Source organism: Tenrec ecaudatus, chromosome 4, assembly GCF_050624435.1.
Source record: "Tenrec ecaudatus isolate mTenEca1 chromosome 4, mTenEca1.hap1, whole genome shotgun sequence".
NCBI lineage: Eukaryota > Metazoa > Chordata > Mammalia > Afrosoricida > Tenrecidae > Tenrec > Tenrec ecaudatus.
The window spans coordinates 197,166,175-197,183,414 of record NC_134533.1 but is presented as its reverse complement, the minus strand read 5'-3'; the positions used below and the strand labels follow the sequence as shown (position 1 = coordinate 197,183,414).

Here is a 17,240-nt window from a genome sequence, read left to right as displayed (position 1 = left end):
GAAATACCGTATACAATCAAGAATAAGCCAACCTGAATATCAGTCGATGCACCTAATTTTACCGCAAAAACTGCATCAAAACTGTGTTAAAAAACTCGGCTTATCCACAAGTATATACGGTATCTATGACACTGATTGGCACAGCCACCTCATACTTCGCTAAAAGTGCCCTAGGAAATAAACAATGTAAACAAGTCACCCAGTGCGTTGCAATAGCTTGAAACGCTACAAAAGCAGGTCTTATTCTTGAACTGAATTAAGACAAGCTTGTTTCCAACTGCAGAACAAGAATCAGAAGAGAACTTCCAGATTTCCACCACACTGCACACACACCCAGGCCCCTGCATGCTTCTTTCCTTCTGCCACAGACGGACTGAATATGGTGTCTCGATTACTGATTAAAGCCAATTTCTCAAACCAACAAACAAAAAAATCCCCTCTTCTGAACTAAAATAGTTCCTCCTGCTATACCTTTACCATCAGTAACTTATAAACACACTCTTAGTGCTTCCATCTTTGAAACAAAAAATCTCCACCTCAGCCAACAAGCCAACTTTCCAGTTCTCTTTCTATCACAATTCCTCTAAGGAGTCTCCTCTGCTTGCTGTCTCCTGAAGCCGTCCCTCTGAGATTTCTCCCACCGTAGCGTTGAAGCCACTCCTCAAGACTCCCAAGACTCCCCCTGCCTCGCCTCAGCCCCTCTACAATGCAAAGGCCCGTGGTCTTTTCTTGTCTGACTTGACCTTGAGTCGGCACTGATGGCGCAGGACAGCCTCTGCTTTCATAACCACCTCTACGTCTCCTCCGCGCAGACCACTCCTCTGGTACAGGTTCCTGACCTCCCAGCACTAGAAATACTAGACGCCACCAGCATCCAGTTCTCAGCCTTGTCCTAGTGAGCTCACATCCGGCCTCGTGGCTCCAGATGACATTTCCATGCACTCACGTCTCCAGTCTAGACATTTCTCAAATCTGGACCCAAAGGAACCACACTACGCATCTCATCGTATCCTCTCACCTGAAACAGCTCCCAAAGGAACACTCATGATCCCCAAAGCCACCTCCTTCCCACCTGTTAATGACACCTCTGCTGCTGCAGTGACTCAGGCGGATCCTTCCTTTTCTATCATCGGCCACAAGTCGACCATCCTACACGCGGGGCCATTAATTGTTAAACTGATCTTACCCCAGTACTACTAACCCGTATTAAAACAGAATCTTACTACTAGTACTTAAGCAATACTACTAAAACACGCACCCATCGCCCTGCCATGCTCTGTGTATGACGTCTACTCCTCTTTGCCTGCGGCACGGCACTGGCCCCTCCTCCCTGCTCTCCGTGCAGGAGCCAGGCCTGCTGCCTCAAGGCCTCGCCGGTTCCTGCTTCCTCCCTCAGCTGGCCACATGCTCTGCTGCTGAGAAGCCTTCCATTCATCAGGTCCTTGACCTGCACGCGGCTTCCCTGTCTAGATGAAAGAGCACCATGCAATCAGCACCATTTGAGGGTAGGAGACAGGAGAGAGGAGGAAGATGAGGGGAAGCACTACATCAGGCGAGAGATGAAGAGAACGTGGGTGAAAAAAGGTAAAAACCACTCCAAGGAAGGAGAAAAGAGCTCCTTTCAGAAGGAGCCTGCAGGGGCCCTGCTCCCTGCTCGTGGGCCTTCTCCCCGGTTTCTGACATGTGACAAGCTCTCACGGTTCTTTTAATGCCAGAAAGAGCCAAAAAGGACTACAGAAAGGAAGTCAGTAAAAGGAGGCAGTAGAGAAATATTTAGAAGGTGGGGGGGTGCATGAGAACAAAGTGTCCCTGGCCTTAGAATAACCACCAGCCAAACGCCCCACAGTCCACTAAGAAAGTGGAGACAACTGATGCATACGTGAAAAGACAAGCAACTGAAGTAGAAATTTACAGTCTCCCAAAATTAAACAATACAGACACTGCAATAATAGTATAGGTCCTCAGATAAGCCATTAGTTGAAAACACAAACAGAGGTCCCTCTCTCATGATGATGACAATAATAATAATAATAAATGAAAGAGAATGACCGCCTGTATCAATGGGAAACCGGAGTGCTTATTGGGAAGCAATCAGGCACAGACACTGCTGAGAACTCCCAGCTGGGCTTTACGAGCCATGAAGTCGAATTCAGTTTGCATTTACGACTGCTAGCTGTGGAGAGGGGCGCCGACTCTGGTGCCCTTATACCACCGTGAAGCATGCCCAGTCCTGTGTGGCGATAACGTACTCTCCCAGCGGTCAGTCAAGCCACCCTCTTTGAGGGTTTCCTTCATCCCCACTGGTCCACTACTCTGCCAACCACGATGGGATTTTCTAGCCATCGGTTCTTCCTGATGACAAGACCAGAGTCAACATCTTGCAGACTATTTCTTCCAATGGCTAGAGATCAAAAGGGGATAGGCAATGTCGGGAAACTTGGAATATCTGACAGAATTAAGGCAAGAGAAAGCTTAAAAATATTTTCATGAGGAATAGAATGAGTAAGTTGGTGCATATGAGAAAACACCTGCGAGCTGGTAATTTAGAATAAAGGTGTTGTTTTTAAGATGAAACACAATTCAAACTGCTATGAAGCAAAAACAGTAGACCGTGTTGGCTATACAATTATACAAGCGATAGAAAACAAGATACAATGGTGTGTTTTCGAGGAGGAGCAGGGAGGACAAAGTAAGGAGGAGGTGGGGGGGAGGGTGTCCAGCCAAGCTCTAAGGACTAAAAATCATTAATATTTGGAGGAAAGACAATATTCCTAAGACATGACATGTCTGAACAGAAGCCCTGATGGTTCAGAATTTCTACTCGGAGCAGGATAACTTTAAACAGTCAAATACAGTCCTGAGAGAGTTTAGGCTATTTTGTTTTAGTCCCATCTGGGTGTTTGTCATAATTAATGCGCATGCTATTTGGAAACAGGTGATGTAATTCCTGTAGGCCCATGATGTCACTTGCTTCTTCCATCTCTAACGGCCTAATTAGTTTTCAGAGTTCATTAGCATTTTAATCAGAGAACCAGAGGATCGACATGAAAAATGCAACCGAAATGAAAATTTAAACCTCTCACTTTGTTTGTTAGCATCTCTAAGGGGGTAAAAAAAATAGAGAAAAGGCTAATTGAAGAGGAAAATATTTAATTAACTACAGATTTCATGTATCCTAACTATTATCTACTCTGTCCCAATACCTCCAGAAAACAAATGACTGACAAATTTGGGACTTGAAAATGTAAAAGATCTGCTCTTTGAAGGAGAATGTTAAATGAATTAAAGACAAGGCACAGACTAGGGGAAAAAAATTTTTTTTCAAATCAATTATCGACAAAGAACTTATGTCTATAATATGTAAGGAGCTCTCAAAACTCAACAATAGAAAGGTCTCACTAAAAACAAACAAAAATAAGCAGCAGATTTGAACAAGGCAGTTCACGAAAGATGGATGGCAAATAAACACATAAATATGTTTGAAGTCATTAGTCGTGAGGGAGATGTAAATTAAGCCCGCAGTAAGATGCTAGTACACACCTCTTAGGTTAGGGGAAGGGGGACCTGAAAATCCCAAGTGCTAATGAGGATGTGGAGTAATTAGAACTTTTAGACACTGCTAGTGTGAATGCAAAATGGTAAGATCACATGGAAAACAAACTGGTAGTTTCTTACAAAGCCATACCATGTGTGACCCATCAATTACTCTTAGGTATTTACTTAAAAGAAAACATATGTCCACAGAAAAATCTATACATGGGTGTTTATAGCAGCTTTATTCATAATCAACAAAATGCAACAATAATTCAAAACGCCCTTCAGCTGAATAGGTATGTTGCGCATACAACAGAATACTAACCTGGCAATTTAAAAACACAACGAAAATGGTTTCTGCACACCCTCTACTTTACACATACAACCACTGAGAATTTCCAGAGTACAAGGCTCAGAGGAAACCTTAGTCCTGGCTGAGGTGAGTACTTCTACACTGATGGTCCCTCCCGAGTCTAACTTCTCTTGGTGATAAGCCTTCTCTAAGATTTCACCATGCGACTTGCCCCCCAGCAGGCGTGGAGGTCATGCCCAAGGCACTCTCAGCAAAGGGATTCTCATGAGACTGGAAGTACAACGGTCCTTCCTTCTAAAACGCTCTGCATCTAGGCCTACCTTTGGCACAATTTGCGACAGCTGCTGAACATCCATTGCATCGATTTCTTCTCCAGAGACCGACTGGGAAGTTTTGGAATACAATCCCAGACGACTGGCTAAAGTAAGCAACGAGAGAAAATGTAATCAATCAAATAATTTTTTTGTTTGATGTGTAAGTCAATCAGACTTCACACTGAGTAGTCGCTAAGTTACCCACTCTTTTTATTTTCAAGTATAAAATGTCTTTATATTATGGGAGCACTGAAAAAGCCAATCTGAAATTGTAAAAAGCCCGAGATTTTTGTTTAACCTTATGATGAGGAAGTTTGTTATATTCTAAGCCAACCTACCTAAGAATCTGCTCCACAGATCAATTTTAATGACAGAGCACATTTTACAAGAAGAGTCAAAGCTAGACAAAATGGTGATAGATGGGCGGCAACAGTCTAACTTGTATGTAAATTAAAATCAATGGTGAAGGTTTTTCTAGGTGTGATCTTCCTATGGTGTTTCTAGCAGGTCTTGTTCCCAGCTAACAGCAACTGACATTTCTGTTCAAGTTAATACAATCAGAATTAATGGAGCTTAGCAAGTTGTTTAAACTTATCAAAATGAATTGTAATTTATAGCAAGTCAACTTCCATAGTCACCATTTCCCTTTTATTTCTAAGGTAATGTTAAAATGACACTGAAACATACAGAGCGAAACCACAAGCTCACTGGCATCGGGCTGCTTGCCCCCCTCCCCCGTGCTCCAGGAGGAGCATGGGGGTGGGGGGGCACCCCGAGGGATCCTGAAGTTGTCGCCCTTTACAGAAGCAGCTACCCCACTCACCACCCAGGATCCTTGGAAGCATACCAGGGAACTTCAAAAAGTTCATGGAAAAACTCCATTTGATTTTCCCAGGTATTTTATTTTTTGGGGGGGGGGGGGGCTGCAGTTCAGCAGTTTGAAACCACCAGCTGCTCCAAGGGAGAAAGACGAGGCAGCTCTCTGCTGACACTGAGAGGCACCGTCTCAGAAACCCAGCTGGCCAGTTCTGCTCGGTCCGACAGGGCTTACCGTGTGTGCGTGCGTGCGTGCGTGCGTGCGTGCGTGAGGAGCCTGGAGCCCTGGCCGGTGCGACAGGCACGAGGAACACAGGCTCGGGCTGATTTCTTACAAGTCTGCTGCAAGTGCTTTCAACATTAACTCAGTCACAACCAGGTGAAAGGGAAAACCCAGTTTCCTGTTTGCTCTCGCCTGGTTCAGTTCTTTAACGCTCTCCAAGTAGAATATGAAGCTAAAAATAATCAATTCCCTTTCCTGACTAAAATACACACGTGACTTCCATAATGATTCATCATGACAGATGCCCAATAATAGCCGTTTTTTAAGTAATAGATTCTTGTGCATATTTTATATAGTCTGAGATAAATCATGAGGTGATTTAACTGGACGGCCTGTAGCACTGCCTATGCGCCTGCACTGCAGTATTTTAAGAAAAGCTGTGAGAAAGTCGCACGCACGGACGCGGCTGAGTCATACCGATGGCGACCGCAGTCTCTTGCGAGTCTCCGGTAATCATTTTGATCGACACTCCTGAGGCCATGAGCGTAGTGACCGCTTCTTTCACTCCAGTGCGGGGAGGGTCGATGATGCCCACCAGGCCCAGAAAGGTCAGCTGCCCCAGCTCAGGACCAGACGCCAAGGCAAGGACTTCAGAGGGCGTTAGCAAAAGCCAAAGAAGAAAACATACTGTAAGTCTTAAAACCGCTAGAATTCAACTGATAAGATCAAAGGCAACAACACGGCCCATGTCAAGCAAATAAATCTGACTGCAAGATCCTTGGGGTCTTGAACTATCAAAATTATACAGCCTTTCAAAACTGCCTAGACTTCAAGTCAAATTTCTAATATTAAACACAGTTTCACTTTAATTGATCTGGATATAGTTATAACACCTAAAGAGAACAGGAGTAAAGCTTTAAAACCGCTGACCCGAGAGCACAGAAGAATGAATGTCAGAGGGCAAGACCGCTCACCCCCTGGTCGAGTGGCCCAAGGGAATTCAATGGACGATTTATCTGAGTGGGGCCCCTGCAAACGGATTTGAGTGCTCACTGCCATTCTGGCCTGTGCACCCTGGGAGCTGCTCAACATTCCAGCTCAATCCAACTCTCATCCCAGCAACCCTGAGCTCCTCTGGACAGGAACTACTGACTCTTTAGGAAAATATAATTAATTGTTCAGATAAATCATGGGTTGGTCAAGCTTCAACGAAAAATCTCAACACCCTTTGAAAGTGGTGGCTACTTTATAGACCTCTACAAAAACCCAACAGCTTGAAGAAAGTTTCTTTAAGTCATTATACACAGTCTATAACAATTTTATACACAACGTTAATTCTTAGGAGTTCAAGTTAATCTAAATGATTATAAAATGATTAATACTGACAATAGTTCAAATTATTTCACCCTTTCTCTCATATTAATAACTATTTCTTCAGATATCTAACATATAAATATCACCGTACTATTATTTGGGGTTAGAATAAGCACAAAGTACTGCTCATTTTCCAAACACCATTTAGCTTATTCTTAGAATGCCAGCGCCTCTGATAACCATTCATATGGACCAGAGGGGATGGTCCCTTTATGTGGGAAATCAATGAACTAAAACCGCTTATCAGCAAGAACATGCAAAGACACACAAATCAAACATCCAGTACCTCACAGGGAAATGCAAAGTTACCACAGGAACTGTCTGTCTGTCTCAAACAGAAAGGATCAAACACTTTGGAAAACTAAGGTTACAAATAAGTACCTTTCATCTATCCAATGTAAGCAACCACACCAAGCAATCTACCCAGCTGTAGGTGCCCTGCGCCTTCTGGGACAGAGCTGGAATGGTACCAGGAGGAGCCTTTAAGTATCAAGTTACATTTCAGCAAGTTCAAAGAAAGGAGACCCCTCTGGCCAATCCCAGCTGGAGCCTAAAGGCACACAAGCAAGGAAACCTCAGTTCTCTTTGCAGGCCCTGCTTTAACTGTTTACTTCCTGGCACCCTTGAAGATCTACTGCTGGGTGGCCTTCTTAAGGTTGTCTTTGACTAAAAGACAACTGCACATCACATTCTAATTTCAAAATGAAAAATCATAGGCTTAAAAAACTTTTTAGTGCAGCTTAAAATTAGTAAGATGCAAAGTAAATAAACTGTTTACATCTGTATGTACTTAAATTAAGAATCTTTATTTACTTCACTATGGTGATTTCCAGAGAAGAGGGGAATCGTGCACAGAAGAGGAAAAGCTATAACTGGGCAAGAGAGATGTGACCAGAAACAGCTCCAGGAAACAAAGGCTTCGCTCCCAACTCTGTTCTAGTTCACAATGGTAAACACTGGGACACACACACACACACACACACACACACACACACACACACGATGGGAAGAAGTAAAATTAAAAATACACGAAGGCCTTTGTGCTAAAACTGAAAGAAATCATGGCTCACATGCCAAAGCTTAATGAATTCTCAGGTGTCTAGGACGCCCTAGAGGTGCTGTGCTGGCAGGGCTGGGCTGCTAGCAGAGAGGTTGGTGGTTCCAACCCACCAGCGGGGCCCTATCGGAGAAAAGCCACTTTCCTAACTCATCACCTATTGGGGACCAGTTAACCAGTGAACACAGAACACCTCAGAGAACGTGAGCGCTCTACACATCCTGGAATAAAGCCGGACAGCTCAGAAGGGAAGCCCAGAGCACGCCAACAGTTAAGACAGCACCACCCTGCCCTACCCTCTCCCTTCCCAGAGCTGAGCCTGAGCTGCCGTTACCTCGGAGTCCTGCTGAACCCAGCCGAGCCTTCTCCTGTTGGTACAAATCTCTCTGCTGCTGGGTGAGGTTCAAGGTCTGTCCTTTGTTGTGGTACGTGATGCAGTACTTAATCACCTGTTCATAAGCACCCTTCATGAAACAAATCTCTGGTCTGTCCTAAGAAGAAAAACATACCAAAGACATTCGAAAGTTAGATGTCAACATGTCCGTATCTGCCTGAAGCATCCAAAACCAAGTGCCTTGCATTATCGTCACCAGAGACGGCACCCGTGTTGAAGGCATTTGATCGTGTTTTTTTAAATTGGCACCTGAATGTTGCCCAAAAGCTCACATGTGGGAACTTTACATACTCCCTTGAGGAAACCAGTTATCTGCCTGCCCACTCCCCCGCTGCACTCCCCCAATCCCACACACATGCACACACACACTGCTCTCTGAAGGTTGTGTTACACTGTGCCCCGAGTAGGACACGGAACAAAACAAGGAAAGGCACACTGCCTAACATCAGTGACAGACTGCGGGTCAGCTTTTTAGGTGCTATTGTACAATGGCCTTCCCCTTCTCACCCGTAGCCCTAGGTCCTAGAAGCAAATCAATTCTAGCTCTTAAACCTATTTCTCTTGGTATTTACCCTCCGTGGTTTTAAACTGCATTCAAACTGCTATCTCGCCGTCTATCACTTTCAACGTTGTCTATCACTTTCAAACGTTGCCTCGTCTGGCCAGCTGAGTGTGCGGCTACCCTCCACCAGCTCTCCACCTCCTCCAACCCTCCTCCTAGTCAGGGAAAACTGTCATTATCCGGAGTCCATTAGAGCTCCTCATTGAGCCAAATCAGGTCGCCATGGAGACATCCACGGACAGCCCAGTTCTCCTCTCAGGCCCAGCTAGCCCTGCACGCCAGGGCCCACGCATCCCTGGTGGGGTCGGCCCCATGTTGGGCTGAGATCCCCACAGCTTGCCACTAGAAACCACCAGCCACGCTGCAGGAGAAAGGCAGGCTTTCTGCTACCGGAAAATACAGCCAGGTTGAGCAACCATCCCCACCGGCCTGTCCTGACTCGCTCACGCTGGCATAAGCTCGCTGCCTGCTAAGGCTCCACTCCCATCTCTCCACGCTGATCCCTGTGGGCAGCTCCTTAAGGGCTCAAGGGCGGCACTCTCGATGAGTTAAGCTAAACTACTGTTTGCTTTTTAAAATCGCGTCAAGGGCTTTGGGGGTTTTGTAGTCTTCGATTTAAAGATTATCTTAGGGCAAGAGATGTGTGGCTCATCTAGTTCCCATGGCTCTTAACATTTTCTAGGTCACATACGATGTTCCCTTCGGTTTGGCATTTTCTCCCTTTTGAACAGCTTTCTTCTGTCGAGCCTTTCATCAAAACTCTTGCTAATGGGTGCTAAACACCACCCAGTTCTTCTGGTCTCATGGCTAACAAGTCTATCGCCTATTTTGATTGATGCATAAAACATGCAACTTAGCTTTCCGAAGCTATTAATTGCCTCTTTTTTTTAACCAGAGCAGATGAGCCCGCAAGCTATTACTCTTTTTAATAGAAATCTCCCTCCTTTCCTCTTCCTGTTCTGGTTAGCTGACATCTATTGCACTATGGGAACTGGGAATGTCGCTGGGGGCACACGTACTAATCAATCACTTGACGGTTAACCAAAATGTCACCGGTTGGAACTCACAGCCATTTCATAAAAGACGTGGCAGTTTGATTTTATCGAAACTACAAACCCTGCCCGGCAGTTGGAATCTGTCAGACAGGGCTGACTCGACAGCCATGCATATGGTCGGGGTTTCCCATCCAGGGGACTGCCTTCACACCCACCCACCTACCCCTGGAGTGGGGCCCACTCGAATCCAAGTCTCCCTCTGCCTTGGAGTCTTCAGTTCTCTTGAAGAACACCAGTACCATTCTAAGAAAGGGTATGAAAAAGATGCACTTTGAGAGGTGCAATGTCCAAGAAGTCTTTGGTTCTCACAGTTCCAAATTTAGTGAAGAATAAAATGCCTTATTTGGAGAACTGCTCCGTTCCTTACCTGACTCCAAGGCTGCAGCTGAAGAGACTAAGAAGGTACTTTAACTTCTGTAGGGGTCTCTTTCATATACTCTTCACCGCCAATCTCCGGAAGCTTCTGGAATTCTCTTTACCCAAGCTTTCCAAAGTTCTGATTATGAGCCTTTGTGGTTCTTTCCCCCTTTGTCTCCATCATTAGCATACTCATTGTATTAAACTGTAGGTGGACTCTTTATTCTAGAAGCGATACACTCTTTCTAGAAAATGTTCTTGTGTGATCTGATAACAGCTTATCGTGTTTTTTGTTCTTTCTTCCTAGAACCACTTTTAGGTAGATGTTTGCTCTCCTGTAATTACTTTCTCACTTGATATTGCTTTCTCTGACTTTTAATTCCATGTCCTGACGGATTCCGTGACATAAGAGGCACATTTCTCCTGTAAGTATTCTGATGCCCTTTTTAGGGCCTTTGGAAGTGTTCTTGTGCATCTGCTATTGCCTCCGCTTCCTCTGTCTGTCACTCTGCTCTGTGTCTTTCAGACTGAAGACCTTCCCGAAACAGCCAGCAATTTGTTCGTTTTACATTCAAGACAAGGTACTAAAAGACTAGAAGCAACTTGGCATTGACAGGCCTTATAGATGGCTGAGCCTGGTTGAGAGGGGGGCTAAGGGAAAGCCCAGGAAGAGGGTAAGCTCTGCCAACACAGAGCTGCCCCTTCTGGCACCTCCCTAAGATCATTCGTACCTGAAGGCAAATTCTTCAATTTTAGAGAATATAATTGTTCTCTAAGGGGAAAATGAAGTTTATCTGGCCCTTCAGGGAAAGGATTTATTTCCCTTTCTTGTTAGGAACCATCTAGTCAGTCTGGAACGATGTCATCCTCATTGTTCCTGTACTTGAGCCCACTGTTGCAGCCACTGCGTCAATCCAGCTCGTGGAGGGCCTTCTTCTCCCCTTTGCTGCCCTCCCACCAAGCATGATGTCCTTCTCCAGGGACTGATCTCTCCTGACAACATCCTCCATGCACGACAAAACTACCCCAGCCGGGCCTCGAGGGAGCACTCTGGCTGTACTCCTTTCAAGACAGACTTGCATGTCCTTTTGGTAATCCACAGTGTGTTCAATATTCTTTGCCAGCACCATAATATAAACTCATTGATTCTTCTTCAGTCTTCCTTATTCAATGTGCAACTTTTACAGGTAAATGAGGCAATGGAAAATATCATGGCTTGCGTCAGGCACACTTTAGTCCTCCTCAAAGTCACATCCTTGCTTTTCCGTACTCGAAAGAGGTCCTTGTGCAGTAGACTTACCCAAAGGCAAGGCCTATTTGGAGCTTTTGACTGCTTCTTCCACGAGCATGGATTGTGGATCCAAGCAGATGAAAGAAATCTCTGAACAACCTATTGTCTCCATTTATCATGATGTTACCTATTGGTCCAATTGGGAGGATTTTTGGTCTTCCTTCCATTGAGTCATAATCCACACTGAACACTGCTATCTTCAACAGCACGTGTTTCAAGTCCTCTTGGCTTTCATTAAGCAAGGTTGTAGTATCTACATATCCAAGGTTGACAGTAAGCCTTCCTATAATCCTGATGCCACGTTCTTCATAGAAGCCTCCGGTGATTTGCTCAGCACACAGACTTTACAAGTATGGTGAGAAGTTAAAACCCTGTTGCACATCTTTCCTAATTTTAAGCCATGCAGTATTCCCTTGTTCAGTTTGCATAACTGTCTCTTGACATATACACAAGTTCCTCAAGAGCACAATCAAGTGCTCTAGAATTCCCATTCTTCTCAAGGCTATCCATGGTTTTTAGGATCCACACAGTTTAATGCTTTGGCAAAGTCAACAAAACGCAAGTAAACATCTTTCTGGTGTTCTCTGCTTTCAGCCAAGACCCATCCATGCAGTGATCTCCCTTGTTCCAAGTCCTCTTCTGCATCTGGTCTGAACCTTTGGCAGCTCCCTATCAATGTACTGCTGCCACTATGGCTGGATGACCTGCATTGACATCAATGCTATCCTTCCTTCTCTAATTTGAACATTTTGTTGGGGCAGCTTTTTTTGGAATGGGTACAAATATGGGTCTCTTCCAACAATTGGCCAAGTAGCTGTCTTCCATACTTCCCAGCACAGACGAGTTAAGTGTTTCCAGTGCCTCATCCGTTTGCTGAAAACATTTCTATTAGAATTCCAGGAGCCTTGTTTTTGGCTAATGCTTTCAATGCAGCTTGAACTTATGGTACTCTCCTGAAATGGTGGAATGCTGATGAGTTCTTTTTGGAAAAGTGACTGTGTCTCATTTCCATCCTCTTTTGATGCTTCTGCATCATTCAATATTTTGCCCACAGAATCCTTCAATATTGCAACTCAAGGCTTGATTTTTTTCTTGAGTTCTTTCAGTTTAAGATATGCTAATTGAGGCTTCCCCTTAATCCCTATTTTCATTCTAAACCAGACCCTGTTCTTCAATTTTGTCATGGAGATCAATCTGACATTCTACCCACTGAGGGGTGGCTAATGGCCTGGCCTCAAGAAGTAGAAAAGGCAGTCGGAGAGGTCACTTCCTTCTTTAGAATGCCACCCTGGTCTCCTGTTTATTAGGCCTATTTCTCTCTCCCTGCTTTCAAGAGTACCTCACCCTAAGTTTTTCTGTACTGTGCTTTTCCTTCGTTTTCAACTTGGTAGATACCAGTGAAAAAGTAAAGAGAAATGCATACTGTTATGGAAGTCCACTAAAAACAGACCATTTGAGCCTCCATCTTTATTTTTAAATGGTTAAGTTTGCCACACGGGTGTCAGGCTGACCAACTACCTCCTGGGTTAGGAGAGGGGCTTTGGGCTCTAGTTGCTGGTTTGGTGTTTGAGAGGAACTTTTCAGGGCAGCAAGTGGGAAGAAGGATCATACAAAGGTTTCCAGAGTTTTGTCAGCCACTTCACCTCCCACAAGTGATGAGCTTCCACGTTTCAGTGTGCAGCATCAGTGAGGTCTGCATCAAAACTGCCAGGGACCACGTCACTCCGACATACCATGTGATGGTTTATAAAATTAATGAAACAACGCATAAGTCCATACACACACACACACACTCACAATCTTTCTATATAATTAAATGGTCCAGAAACATCAGCTGGACATTATCCAAGTCTAAGGAATCTTTGAAAGCTTTTTATTACAGGGTTTAAAATAATAGGCAATTCATTTTTATCATTTTGTTTCCAATTGTTTCCCTCATCAGTTTATGAAAGTTCCTTTAAAGCTTAGAGTGGATTTTTTCTCCCCTCAGGACTAGAGCTGAGCATTCGTCTTCTACTCCCAAGTTCAACAGTGTTCATTAAGCTTATCTTTCTCTCAAAGGCAGTAAGACCCTTCTACTACTACTATTTCTTCTTCTGGTTTTTTTTTTTTTAAATACAAATCCTCTCACTCGTGCCTGCCTGCAAAGACACAATCAGCTTCAAGACGTCTGTGCTCAGGTGACAACACATAGACCACTACAGACCAATTATATATAGCAAACACACAGTGGACTTCAAAAGATTCGTGGACATTTTTGATTACCTTTCTTGTTTTGTTTCAAGTGCAGCAGTGGGGATGGAGGGCAAGGGTAGGCAAAGAGGTCGACCTGTAACTGACATGAGCAACTGAGAAATCTCACTACCTTTGTACTAACCGTCATCTCTCCACTCCACTTCCTCATGAGCGTTTTGAAGCCCCCAGGATATTAAGGGGTGTGACCAACAGCAACTTAAGTGACAGAATCACACACTGAAGATAACCAGACTCCCCGACTGCACACCAGTATAAAGCACAGCAGCTGGAAACGGCAGGCAGCTGTGTCTGAGTGCCCAGAAGGAATTAGCATAAGAAAGACGTGATTTCACTGGTTAAGAGCACAGTCAGCAGAGACCAACAATGAACCAATGAACGGAGAGGACTCTGAGGTCACAAACTCCAGGTCCCTGACCCCAGTGGTCAGGCTCCAGCTCACTTAAAGGAAGAATGTTTGCTCACAGAGCAAATCTAGGTGTATCTGTGCACAGGTTCTAACAGAAAGGACTAGGGAAGATAATATGAGAGCACTCAGGTTTACTCGAGGATTGTCTAAATGGAAAGCTGGCCAATAAAAGAAAATCCCTCATCTACAGTGAACTGTGAGTGTGAAGTGAGGAACTTTCAGGATACCAGCCCGATGCCTAACATAAGCATCCTTTTTAAAGAGAGAGATACCTGCTGTGTTCGGTGGACACACTTAACGGCCATCCACTTTTGCTCCGAATTAAAAGGGTACTCTGCTTTCCTGATGTAGTCCTCTTGAAGTCCATCCAGACCCGTCTATGCAACACAGACAAAAAGTCATGATCAACAACGTGGGGCTTTTTTCTTGCCTACAACCAAGAGCAAGACCAACCATCATGGGCAGAGAGACTTAAACTCAAGAATAACAGGGCTATGGTAGCACTGCTGCCCTAGGTCTACCTGCTGTCTCTTCAGCATCATCAGAGCTCAGAGTGCGCACACAGTCCAGGCCGGAGAAACAGCGCGTGCCTCCTGGACTGTATGACTGCATTAGTAACGCTAATGCCCCACAGTCTGGAAGAAGGCAATGTGTAAAAAATTAAAAGTATCTGACTCATTCTGTGTATGTGCAAGGAGGCTTCAAAAGCTCATGGAAAAGTGGAATTACAAGCTAATGCAATTTGCCTGTATATTTTGTGAAACCTCCTTATGTTTTTATAGCAATGTTAAACATTTTAAATTCAGCCGCTCACTTCCTAGGAACTCGTTGCCTGTTTCTCGCTCGTTGATCCACCTAACCCTTTATCCTTTGACCACTTTCTAACCTGTTGTCCTGCTGCTGTCCCTCCTAAGTCTCTTTCCCCAAACACCCTAGAAGATCTTTAGAATGGCTTTCTCAAGATCCTATACTTTCTTGCTTTATATGCTGTCGACTGAAGCATATTCAGACTCTTTCTCTGCTTTTGGATGTCGTCTAGAAACCCATCCTACTTACAACTCTCCTGGTAACGGAAGCACCTTGTACTTTTCCCAGGCAGCCACCTCATTAACCATAACCAGCCTGTGCTTATTCATTCCTCTGGGCTTTAACTGGAGCTCTTTCCCCAGTTTATCTACTATCTAAACGCTTCCTAGCCCTCAAAATCCAGCTTTGAGTTCTAAACTCTTTATAACTTAAGTGTCTATTTTTTGGGTTGACTCACCTCCCACCCCCGAAAGTTTTATTTAGTCTTAGCTCCCGGCCTAAATTGCGAGGTATCTGAGGCCAATAAGGAGGTGAAATATAGGAAAGGATAATTCATTAGAAAAAGATTAGTTGTTGATTCATCTTCTGAATATTTTTTTTAAACATTACAGGGCGGCAGTTCAATTGAGTAGAAACAAAAAGAAATGTAGCTTTCTATTAAGGGAGTACATGTTATAAATATAAAACTTATTTCACTGAATTAAATACCGTATAATAACCACCAATTCTATAATGGAGCTCATAGCAAGCAATATTGCTCCTAAGAAGAGAGAAGATTTTGTTTTATGGGAGTGAGAAACTGGGAGTTTTAGATTGCTTGTTAAATTGAACGTAGGGGGTAGGACCCTCTCTAGAGGTTCATACCACACAAATCAAAGGGGAGAGAGATCAGGTACTTCACAGGTACATACCTTCATTGCAAGTGCAATTAAAGCTCCTTCTGTCGGCTTTCCCATTAGAGTATTGTTCCTAATTACAGCATCATTGCACACACAGCCAGCCTAAGAGAAATACACACAATCTATGAGTCATCACTGTGTCTTAGAAGTTATTACAGAGCAAGCTGCCTTCCTGGAGAATAAAATCCATACCTCAACAATTCTGCTCACGGCTGGGTTATAGAATCCATGAACAACATCACCATCAACGATCACTTCCCCAAATTGATTATAGCCTACGCCAGTAACCTGAGGAGCACAAAGTGGGATCAATAAAGTAACAACACACCCGAAGACTGAAAACTATGAGCTGTGTTGATTTCATTATACACAGTATGACATCTAAATGTATATCTAGAGGAGCAGTGGGATTTTTCTAAGAGACTGAATAGTGAAAAGCAGCTAGGTTTTAATTTTCACAATGAGGCACTTGTAAAGATATTAAGCTGTTGTCTGCATAATGCGGACTGCAAGAAAGATAAGTGAACTATGAAAGTCTATAGAAAATTAAATGAGCTTAAATGTCTAAAGCTTTACATTTATATAGCACATTATACTTTGCAAAATACAAACACAATCACACTTGTAAGTCAATATAGACCTGTGACCTCAACAAAAGCAGAGCTCTGTCCTGTTCATAATCAGACTCAGAGACATTAAGTGATCTACGCCACCAGCTAATTACAATTTCAAAAGTCAGTATTTGGTGAATTCAGACATTGAGGCAGGCCACGCACTTATTCTCTATGATTAAACAATCAAGCCAAACAGATGTTTCTTAACTTAAAAGATTAAATGAGATAAAATTATTATTAATAAGTGGTATTGCTGGACATCTAAAATAGCTACATGCTTTAAAAAGACAATCAATACCCTACCCTGCAGAACTAGACACATAGGTAAGTTCATGGATGGATCTCTTTGAATCATCTAGTAAAACCACATTCACCAATCAAGATTGGGTATCCTTGGCCAAACTAGCACTTAAATGTCTTAAATCTCATTTTAGGATTTACACATAATGGAACTTCTCAGTCCCAGTTCAGTGTCAGTCATGTCATGTGGTTTAATATTCATTTTGCCCATTAGTCCATCATAAAATTTACTTGTACACAGTATACCAAATATGAGTGTGGTGCTATGAGCATTCGGCCAGAAATCCTGCTCAGCTCAAGTGGGGCAGGAACCCCTCCTTACTGTGCTTCAGGATGAATCTGTGCACACACAGAGACGGGCACATAAGACAACTTCACTTCATTAATCAAGAATTTGTTCAAATGAGGCAAGCCCTATGCGGTTCCCGGTCTTTTAAAATGTACAGCATAAGGGGAAAAACAGAAAATTTCCCAGCAATAGGATTAGGAGGCTATGATGTGCTATGGGGGACTATAATAGCAAGGGGTGAGTTCTGGGTGTTGAGCATGAGCCTTTCTGAAGAAGTGGGGCTAGACCTGAGAGGCAAAGGATGAAGACCAGTAGATCGATCCAAGAGACACCCCCGAGTCTGAGAAATGCCTGCATCCTTACAATACAACATCAAGCT

The 17,240-nt window shown here is 43.8% G+C and overlaps 1 protein-coding gene across 3 annotated transcripts in view; it reads right to left on the bottom strand.

Moving 5' to 3' along the window:
- Window positions 1-17,240, bottom strand: part of ATP2C1 (ATPase secretory pathway Ca2+ transporting 1) — a 127,708-nt gene that overhangs the window by 8,468 nt on the left and 102,000 nt on the right. For all 3 annotated transcript variants that reach the window (XM_075547210.1, XM_075547211.1, XM_075547212.1), the window contains 6 exons: window positions 15,851-15,946; window positions 15,671-15,760; window positions 14,225-14,329; window positions 7,966-8,122; window positions 5,678-5,848; window positions 4,168-4,265 (listed from right to left, as the gene is read on the bottom strand). In XM_075547210.1, coding sequence (XP_075403325.1) covers window positions 4,168-4,265; window positions 5,678-5,848; window positions 7,966-8,122; window positions 14,225-14,329; window positions 15,671-15,760; window positions 15,851-15,946 — 717 coding nt within the window. The remainder of the gene's footprint in view (window positions 1-4,167; window positions 4,266-5,677; window positions 5,849-7,965; window positions 8,123-14,224; window positions 14,330-15,670; window positions 15,761-15,850; window positions 15,947-17,240) is intronic.